General features: G+C 37.5%; 1 protein-coding gene across 1 annotated transcript; it reads right to left on the reverse strand.

The window, feature by feature from the left end:
• Positions 1-1154: 1154 nt before the first annotated feature.
• On the reverse strand, positions 1155-2761 carry LOC141678348 (U-box domain-containing protein 21-like). Its single transcript, XM_074484642.1, has one exon. It carries the CDS (start codon positions 2651-2653, stop codon positions 1325-1327), a length of 1329 nt encoding a protein of 442 aa, XP_074340743.1. The 5' UTR covers positions 2654-2761; the 3' UTR covers positions 1155-1324.
• Positions 2762-11087: the final 8326 nt, after the last annotated feature.

An 11087-nucleotide genomic window follows, 5' to 3' on the forward strand; every position in this document is an offset into this window, starting at 1 on the left:
CTGCTATAGAGTTCCTAATATCCTCTCCTCTTTGAGTATCTTCGTCTTCATCTCTATGTTGTACTTGTTCATTCGCACCATCATTTTCAATTTCTCGATCAACCTCAACAAATATCATATGATCGGTATCTTTCTTAATTGGATAATTGTGCAGAATAAAACAAGACAAGATAATTAGGTTTTGTGTCTTCATTCTATAGTTTGGTTCAGTTCCACTTGTTGTGATTGGAAACCTCTTCTTTAGGACACCAAATACACGCTCTATCGCGTTACGCAAAAGAAGAATGTCCATGGTAGAACAATTCGCGTGCATTTCCGGGTGGATTTCTAGAGTAGTCCTTTAAGTGATAACGAACCTTATTATTTCGAGAAGATCTTTTCATTATTTACAACTTTTGTTCTTTAATTTTTGAAAGTATCGTTTAGAATGTCAAAAAGTTTAAATAAAGATTTAATTATAATTAAATATTTTAATTTCCTAAATACTCCTGAGAATTTGAACAAATTTGACAGAAATGGTGCAATTTGTCGCGCCGAAAATAGTAACGAGGATGTAAAGTGCAGTTATATAAAGTATAGGTAAAGAAGTGCATTTGGACCAAATCATGAGGATGCATTTTGCAAATAACTCTTATTTAAACATAAGTTTTTGTAAAAGTATTTTATATTATATTAAAAACACTACATTTAATAAAAAGGTTGAAAAATGAATAAATTATGATTCGAAAATATCAGAACCGAATTTTGTCCGACATTAATCCGAATTTTACTCAATATTAAACCTGAATCGAATCACATCAGATCTGATACAAATGATTTTCAAATATATCATAATTCGAAAGTGGATCCGGTCCGAAACCGTTCCGGTTACGGTGTGTATCCATCAATAATCAAAAAATTATGGTGTGTTAATTTGGAATTTAATTTATTTCTAGAATGTCTTTTTCTCTACAAGTGCCAGATGATCTACTGCACGAACAATATTCTTAATAATGTCTAACTAGTCGATCATGTGAGAAACATACAGAAGCTTGATACTTGCAAGTTGTTTTTTTTATTAGAAAGAAGAACTTAATAATTGTTGTCCCTGCTACAACAACAGATTTGAAGTGCAAGCTATCATGATCACTAAAATTATTAATCAGACTGAATACTTATAAAAAGAATGGTTGATAAGTATATTTGATCACTGTAACTGAGAGTTTATGTATAAATTTGTACATGTAAAGAATCAGTTCCTATCGAAAAAATCCTATAAATTCTTGTAAGAGACAAAAAAACTACAAGAGTTAGATTAAGAAAGCAAATAAAGCTTGCTTTTGATTCAAGGACGTTTGAGATTTTTAAAATCCATCGAATCAATGCACTCCAACTTCTCCCTGTGCAGATTCAACAACTTCAACAATTCTGTGGCCTTGTCCTTTATTTTCTCATTACAACCAAACTGCAACAACAACAATAACTTCTGAAAAGCCCCTACTCGAAGGGCTTCAACAATGACACCTCCATCTTCTCTTTTGTCATTCTTGCTTAGCTTCCAAACAATCGACACCGAGAACTCTGTTGCCAAGTCGGAAACTCGAAGGATTTTCTTGACCAAAACAGGCATTGTTAAGGCATTAGCATAGGCCTTTTCTCTTCCTTGGGTTGTCAAACACAGGCCATCCAAAACTCCAAGTGCTTTCTCACATATGCTCTTATCGCAATCCACGAGCATTTCTAGTAGCCTTTCGATCAGCCCCATGTCGATAAATCTTGTTATAATCTTCTCATCCACTCTACTGGATGATGAAGTTGAAACCATGTAGTAAACAATTAGCAAAGAGGCTTTTGTAGTTGTTGGAGAGACTGGCTCTTTGATTACTTTGACCAAGGCTTCTAAAGAGCCTTCGATCCTCGAAAACTCCTCCATTTTCTTCTGATCACTTGACAAAACATGTTTAAGTACTAAAACAGAGTTTGCTTGAACAGACAAATCGCCACTCTTCAAAAACCAAACCATGCAATTCAACGAAGAATTTGATCCGAGAAAAGACTTGGCTTCTCCATCCAAAGGTGTCATCAACGACAAACACGACAAAATCTCCTCTAGCACCGCACCATTCTTATCAAACGACAACTTCGAAAATGCTTCAAATGTTGACGCTAAAACACCAACCGTTCCATTAGCCACAAAACACCGCTTGTTCCGTTCATTTTCCTTCACCAAACGCTTAATTTTCCCAACCAACTCTTGACACGCGCTGGCCTCCTCTCTTCTACAGCCTGCAACAACTTTCGAAAGCATCTCCGTGACTTGATGCGAGCTCAGGGGAATCCTAGGAGTTGGAATTCTCTCAATACCATACGAGCTATTGTCAACGCACCAATCTTGTATCATTTTTCTTATTGTATGATTCGGAATAGGCTCAAATGTACTCAACATTTGTTTTGTAATAGGACAGATCTTGTTTCCGGCTTCGATCCACGTCTCGATAGTATGACGATCGTATGTTATTCCGGTAGACAATGTCACAGGATCTTTCATCAAGTCCAGTGAAATAGGACACCGAAAATGATTCGGTATAGATACCTCCATGTTGGACAAATCATCTAAGCCATTTCTTTTGTTTGCATGGCGAGATGCCCTAATCTTTCTCCATGAAGAAATCATCTTTACTTATAAGTTTGAAGATTTTAGAAAAATGGTATTTGAGAGTAGAAGTTGATTTGTTTTGTGATGTTTGTTGTTTGAATGAGTTGAGAATGGATTAGAATGAGTTGCTTAACAAGTGCTGGTGTGTTTATATATTGTAGTTGTATGTGGAGCGTGTATGCGTGTGTGTGTTTGTATTCGGTTGTCCTATACGCGGTTCAAACAATTAGAAAAATTAGCTAGGCAGACCAACATTCAATATTGAACCAAAAATAATAAAAACGTTAAAAGGGTTGAATGTTGACCATTGAAATATTGAATTGGTAGAAGAGATCGGTGGTTACATAATAGTAGTTGTATACAAAGGAGCTTGGGCGAATTTTTCAAAGAGCTAGACTCCCAAATATATTTTATATATTAATATTAAGCGTGATTATAAATTTTATAAATCGAAATAATTTAGTTGATGTATTAATTTATGATTTATCGAATAATTTTATTAATATAATATAATCAGTGTACGCCTCATATTAATATTAGTAAAATTATCTTTTTTTTCAGAAAATATTATCATTTATACACTGACACATGAGTATTTGGAAAAAAATTGGGATAAAAAATCAAAATATCTAGTATTTTTATTTTTCAAAATTGTTCCTAAATTAGATATAATGTGTTTTAATTGGTGGGTGTATATAAATAAAAATAAAATATAATATATTACAAAAAATGACTAATAGTTCATATATCGGATCCATTTTGGAACGGACTTCAAAGTTTTAATATTTTTATTGGTTCAAACTGATACTTTTAATAAAGTTATTTTTTGTTTGAATTTATATAATAATTTTAAAAGTCTGAAAGTGCAACTAATGGCACCAAAAATATATTTGAAACGTCACATCGTAATTTTAATTTTTGAGTGCAATGTGTATTCTTTCTGCTAAAAATAACACACTTTTTGTTTGTATAATATTCGGTGAATATTTTAATCATACATAAATAATATAATAATTATTATATCAGTGTATTGTGTTCTGTCATTAAACTAGATAATTATTTTCCCTGAAATAAGCATGCAAACCAAGTCAGTGGTTTGACCAAAAGGCTGTCAACAAATTAACAAATCATCGGTGTGGCAAGACCGCCACAGTGAAGACTGAACACCCGCCAGGGCCACCACAGCTCCATATTATTGATGTTGATTATAAATTTAAATTTATGAGCGGCCTAAATATTTTCAACTTTTTTATCGATTTCTGTTTAATAATTAAAACTATTTTATAAAACTAATTTTACAATCTGATTAATCAATATATATTAATTTTAAATAAAATATTCTATTTATATTTGAAATTTCATATTTTAAATATATTATGATATTAAAAAAGAAAGAATACCTAAAATACACTCATTTTCACCTCCAATTGTCCAAAATGCCTACGGAATAAGCATTTAAGATATGCGGATTAAACCTTCTAAAATTTAACAAAGAATATGCAAGTTGAATATGCGTATTCACTTTTACTTTTACCACATGAATATTCAAAAAAAAAAATGAATACACATGTTGAACATGCTTATCCTTTGTGAAATTTTTAAAATTTGAATCTGCATCCCCACTGTGGATAAAAGGGCGGAACATCCGTCAATAGGTATTTTGGGCAAATATTCACGGGTATTTTGATTTTTCACCCATTAAAAATTATGGTTTTTCTCTTATTTACCCATGTGCACACAATAAACACCAAAATTTATAAATGTCATGCATTTTGATTGGTTGTGAACACCCTGCATTCACAAGTCTACCAATAAAAATAGTTTAAAAGTATAAATTTTCGCGCTTATAATTATTATTTTTTAACTTTTTATATGTCAGTTAACAATTTATTGTAACAAATATTTTTTTATTTTGTTAAATAAAAAAACGTACATAATATTAAATTTCATAAGATTGACAAAAAAAAAATTATAGACGGTTTTAATATAGTTTATTGTTTCAATTATAATGGGTTGATTTCCGGTAGAAGCGAACAAAACCAAACAACTGTACTTATTATTTATGGGATCACAAATGTGAGATATTTCATTGTTTTGTAGTCCAGATATATGTGAGTTGTATGCTTCTTTCATGACCTGTTAAACGTGCAACACCGGTCACCAGTGGCTCGTTGATATTTATATTTTATCTTTATCTTCTTCTAAATCCTTGGGAGTAGCTCTCATCATAGAAGTCCAACATTTTGTATTAGTCTTTTGTGATATTATTTTTATTTTTATTTATATTTTTATAAAAATACCCTCCAATAATTATTCTTGTATTGTTCCCTTGTTAATATTATTATAATAAATTTGAAAAGATGAGATAATAAATGAGAAAAATAGAGAGATAAGAAGTAAAAATAGAAGAGATAATTGCATTTTTAATAATTAAAAATAGTATAAGGTATGACAAGTGATTCTTTAAAAATGAGGTATGAAAAAAATGTTTTGTTAGTTTAGGAAACTACTAAAATAATATTATAGTGTTGTTTTATGTGAAATTTTTTATATTTAGACTGAGCTCACGTCTGTCTAAGTAGTAAAATATATTTTTAATGTTACACTTGATTTGTTCATCAAAAATTCACAATAAGATTATTAAATTAATAATATTTTCAGTAAAATTGTTGTACTCTTTAAAAAAAATTAAACCCTCGATTGTTATATTCTACCAAAAATTGGAAGAAGTAAGTGTTGACGGAGGAATCTGGTAACAACAAAAATTGAGGTTTCTCGCCGGAATTAAGATCTACGACGGTGGTTCTTCGCCGGAAAATCAAGCGGTGTGTGGTGGTCTGTGATTGTTTTAGGCTGAGATTGATCAGAGTTAGTGGTGGCTCTCTTATCAGCTCTCAACTTCTTACCCCCTCAATGTGCCTACGTACCCTTTATATAGGAATCAAACCTGACGTAGTTCTTGTGGAACAAGAAATCTAATGGGCTTAGACTTCTTATTCCTAGGCCCGGTAGAAGCCCATCCAAAATCCGTCTTCCGCTAGCTTTAGGAATTTCCAACTATGAGGCCCAACTGCGAAGGCCCAAGGCTCGTCCGTAATCGCAGGACTTCACGGATAGTGCATCTCACTGCGCAAGGATAACACCCCGCTACAACTATCTCCCTTGATTTACGGACGCAAGTATAGCCACGGTTCACCCCAAGTGCCGGACGCATCTCTGTCCCCCGAATGAGGATAACCTACCAGATAACAGAACAGGTGATCCCAAGCTCTTGGGTGCAAAGTGCAGGATGACTCCAAAGTTCTCCAACGAGGACACCCGTTGAATACAAGAACAGAGTTCCCAAAGCACACAACAATGTTAACCCCGCATCCCCAACGAGGACACCCGTTGAATACATGAGGAGGCCTTCAATCATCAGGCATACCCCTGGAGGCCTTCAAACTTTTCACGGACATCCCCCTCATTGACCGTCTCAAGAAGGGAATTCTTCAAAGAGTACCTGTAACAAATACATTAGTAAAAATAATCTCCACCGCTCCTCTTCATGCAAGCTTTGTCATGAAATCACCATTGAGAATACATAGACCAAGCACGGGACACGTCCTAAGACCCCGGGCGCGTCCTTACCTTTATGAAGCCTGTATTGTCTCCTCAGAAACCGTCGCGCACAGCATTCCACTACTCAGGACGCGTCCTAAGCAAAACAGGCGCGTCCTCCAACTTCCATTGCCACAAGACCACAATTACCTGATACTTTCACCATGGTGGACGCGTCTACAACGCTTGGGCGCGTCCTTCTCTAATCATGCACTCCCAAACTTCGCCATCACCAGACCATAAAATATCTTCTCCAATGTAGGCGCGTCCTATGTGCCTGGACGCTTCCTTACCTTTTACAATGCAATACTGGTTTTGACTGTACTTAATCCACATTTGACCTGAGTCAATCCAATGCCAAATTTTGGGTATAACAACTACCCCCCAAATTCCATTTGCAGTTGAACACAAAATTGGAATTTTTATCCTTAAAGTCAAGCAACGAAATTTGGCTCACAAACACGGGACGCGTCAATTACTGAGGACGGGTCTTGCCTTTACTTTATACTTGTGGCATGCAGCTGTCCTCCACGTCAGTTATCCCTTCTTCTATAAATACCCTAAAAGGGAACTCCCATCATCATTTCTACCCTTTTCTCTCTCAGAAAACCGCCATCACCGCCGCCTCTAAACTTCAAGTTCAAAACTCCGACGATTCAGCCGGCCATTTCTCGATTTCTTTAGCTCAATCCAACCCTCCACTTACGGGGAACGTAAATCATCTTTTATTTCTTTATTTGGTCGGGTAATCCAACTGCAATAAGCGAAAAACTGTTCATATTCTTCATTTCTACCTAGACTGTTCTTCATTCCCTTTTGTATATATATGTGTATGTATATGTAGAAATATTATATTTAGCTCATTTGATTCTCTAATTACATGTTTTTAGAGAACTTCCCCCAAATTGCTTATAACCGATTAGAATTCCCACGTATTCTGCTAGTTTAGGACGCATCATCCTTAAAGGGCGCGTCTCGCTTGAGACATGTGTTTAAGTTATTTTAACCAAAGGTCACATAGAGGCAATGTCTTACTAGGACGCGTCATCGTAGTGCGTCTCCTGCGATACATCCTTGGGACGCGTCCTCGTACGTTTCCAGTATCTTCCTCCCCCCCTTTTTTTATATATGGACGCGTCCTCAAGTTTTTCTTCCTTCTTTTGCAGCTGGAGGACGCGTCTTCTTTGTCACCTTTCCATTCATTCAAATTTCTCAACAAACGCCTTGGGATTTACTCCCCACACTTGATCTCTTTCAAACCCGACTTCCCTGAATTTCACAGGACGAGTTCCTTCCTTAAAGCAGAAAGACGCGTCTTCGAATTTCTCAAATCAAAGACTTCTATAATGTCTGATTCCAGTTCCGATTCTATGGATCACGTTCCCATAAGCTCTAGAATGAAAAAGAAAGGATTCAAAAAAAAAGAACTCTAATTCTCAATGCTAGAGCTGATATCGAAGATTGGATAGATGATGAAATTGTACCCACCACCAGCCAACAACCTCTAAGCATGATTACTTCAGATGAAGACGCGTCCCCTACTCAAGACGTGTCAGCTTCTCAGGATGCAGATTTTCACAGGACGTGGCTCCTTCTCAGGACGCGTCTCCTCTCAGCGTAAGGGAGTTTGAAAAGAGGATTCCTGGTCATGAAAAGTATCATGTGTCTCCTCAAAAATCCGATCCACCTCTCGAACACTGGGAACCCTCAGATGTTGAAGTGGATTGTGACTGGACAAATCTTGGTGCTCTAACTGAGGCAGAGAAAAATGCCCGAAGAAAAAAAGAAAGCAAGCTAACTTGTGTTGCCCTTGACTCCACTGCAACTAACTTGGAAATTCAGTGGCACATGAAATACTACGACGTGGAGGGCATCTGGGTGCGCCCTCTTCGTACAATGAGGCCACACATTTTCAACATTGGGAATCAAAGGACCCTAGAATGGTGCTCGCACCAAAATTGATTTCTCTAGGTGTGGGCGCGCCCTTGCACCCATACATCAAAAAGATTTTGAAGTGGTATGACGTTGCCCCTGTTCAATTGTCTCCAAACTCGTACAAGCTAGCATGGGCTCTGTACATGATGTACCACAATCTTGGACTGGGCGCGCCATCCGTGAAGGAATTCAGCATCTTTTACAGCATCAGAAAATCAATCCCGGGATACCACTTCTTTGTAGTTAACAGGTGGATGAACAACAAGGGATTCAATGAAGGCAAGATCATCCACGAGAGGGATTGGAAGGAACCTTTCTTTTACGTCTATGACGTCAAGAGAACCCGAGTTCGCTTCAACTTAGAACCAAGTAAGTTATTTCCAAAATATGTCCACATAGGCTTGACGCGTCCTTTATTCTGGACGCGTCCTCCTTTTCCCAAATTTCCATTTTTCTTTAACAAGTCCTCATTTTTTTTATCTTTAGACAAGAGAGTTCAAAAGGAATTAACAGGAAAAAGAAAGAAGAGAGCAAATAAAATACTTCAGTATGCAGAGAAATACTTCAACCTCAAATACATGATCACAGAAGGCAACCTCAAACTGGTGGGCGCGTTATCTGCCCGTGTTGGCTCTGTCTGCAAGTTCCGTGAATTTCGTAATGGCAAACCTGTTCTCACGGCCTCAGAAAAAGTCAGGGGCCTTAGTGTCGCAGAAGTAGTCGAGATTGACATTAGTAAGCAATTTGACTTAGAACAAGGTAAGTATATATGAGAGAGGACGCATCATACTTTTTGGACGTGTCCAAAGCTACAGAATTAGCTTCTCATTTATAAAAGTACCAATTCACCGACATTCGTAGGACGCGTCATCTTTCTTTGATGCGCCACACATATGTTTGTCTTTCCTTTTGCACGTGAAACTTAATCTGATTTACGGGTGTTTACTGCATATATGTCTTTGTTTTGGGTGCGCCTTAACTTCGGGGCGCGTCTTCCCGTAATAGTTGTGACTGACATTGTTAGCATGTCACTCATATTTTCCTCACAATCCTCATTATAGTCAATGGGACGCATCGTATCTTTAGGACACGTCATAGTCACACATATATATGTATTTTTACTATCTTTGCATTCATTTTTCTTGACACATCCTCATGCATTTACATGTCTTTATATGCATTCTATTTGACATTTACGCATTGACAATCTTTAAATTATGTTCGCGGCGCGTCCTACTATCAGGACGCGTCTACCTTATTCAACTAATGTTTTTTCATGTTCATGTCGCAGATATGGCTTCTTTCCCAAAAGGATTTTCTATTGGAGCTTCCAAGAAGCTGAGAGCCAGGAAACAGGCCCCTGCAAAGCCTGATCTAAAGGTTAAGACCCCCACTCCTGCTGTGACTCCTTCCCCTCCACCAAAAATATTTGACACCACTGTTTTGAACATTCCTGAGAAGGAGGACCCGCCCACAAAACACCAAAAGACACTGCCAGATGATCAATCTTTTGTCCTCCGATATCTGGACGCGTCCTCAGCTGGCCACTTTACTGAAGATGAAGTCCGAGGCTGGACATTCAGGACCGAGGAACAAACAGAAGAGGTCATGGTGAGGGCTACAGCTGAGCTTCATTTGCACGTCAGACAAAGTGCCAACATGGCTGCTAGACTCAGGGTGCGTCTTGCTACCATTGACACTGCAAAGAGCCAGGCTGAAGACAAGATCAAATCCTTAGAGAATTACATCAATCTGCTTGCCCAAGAAAAGACGCCGAGATCAGGCGCCTGCAGGAGGACAAGACGCGTCTTGAGGTGGAGAAAGCTGTGTTGGAAGGTAATGTCTCCTCTATGGAGAAAACGATGGAGAGTGTTATCACACTAAATTCCATCATGAAGCTGGAGCTTGACACTCTAAACGATGACAGACTGCATGGGTGGAAAGAGGAGAAAAAGCTAGTCTATCAAAATGGCTTCGTAGCTGGGTTCGAAGAATGGTGCTCTGGGTTTATTGCAAATGACCTAGAGTATTCTTTTTCTAAGTTCGATGCAAACACCCGGACATGGGTAAATGACTTCAGAGTCAGGGCTGTAGATTCCATTAAGAGCAAAAGGATTTTTCTGGGCTTGGAGGAAGAGGACGCGTCCCATGCTCCTTCTCCGCTTCAGACTCAACCTCCTCCTGCAGACAACCAAGACAAGCCTCAGGACGCGCCTCCTGCTTAGGACGCGTCCTATGTTTATTCACGAAGTTTTTACCCGAACTATTCTAAGGGTGCGGGCCCCTTGAAGCCTTACAAATTGTAATGATTACTTTTGAACTTCATTTGTCTGCACGTTTTATGAAGCTTTTTCTGCCTTAATCATGCAAGCTTTTACTCATTTGATTATTTTGTTATGTCATATATTTGGGCGCGTCCTACTATTAGGACGCGTCGCCTTTGGAATCTTGTTGTATTTGTACCATCATCCGTAAAGTAGATGTCCTTGAAGGGCGCGTCCTCTTTAATTGGGCGCCTCCTTGGATCATCTAGATAGGATAGCATGATATTATGCTATACTTGTACTTTTTAGAAAAAGCATAAAGCAAGAGGGGCGCGTCCTACTATCTTGACACGTCTACCCTTTATTTTAGAGATATACTTAATCCCTCGGATTGGACACGTTCTTAGTAAGGACGTGTCTTCCCTTTTAGTTATGTTTTGTCGTAATAAAAAATAAACATAAAATTAAAGGAGCATCAACCAAGATAACTTGGGCGCGTCCTTGGAAATAGTATGCGCCTTAGTTCTATTTCTACCTTGATTTTGTTATTCCTTTCAACAGTTACTATTTCCATTAACATCTGTATAGAATTACCACTCAGGGCGCGTCCTGTGATTATGACGCGTCATACAACTAAATAAATCAACAAATAA

Source organism: Apium graveolens, chromosome 8, assembly GCF_009905375.1.
Source record: "Apium graveolens cultivar Ventura chromosome 8, ASM990537v1, whole genome shotgun sequence".
Lineage (NCBI taxonomy): Eukaryota > Viridiplantae > Streptophyta > Magnoliopsida > Apiales > Apiaceae > Apium > Apium graveolens.

Excerpts from the sequence above, each read along its gene's own strand:
- LOC141678348 (XM_074484642.1), bottom strand. The coding sequence starts at position 2,653 with ATGATTTCTTCATGGAGAAAGATTAGGGCATCTCGCCATGCAAACAAA.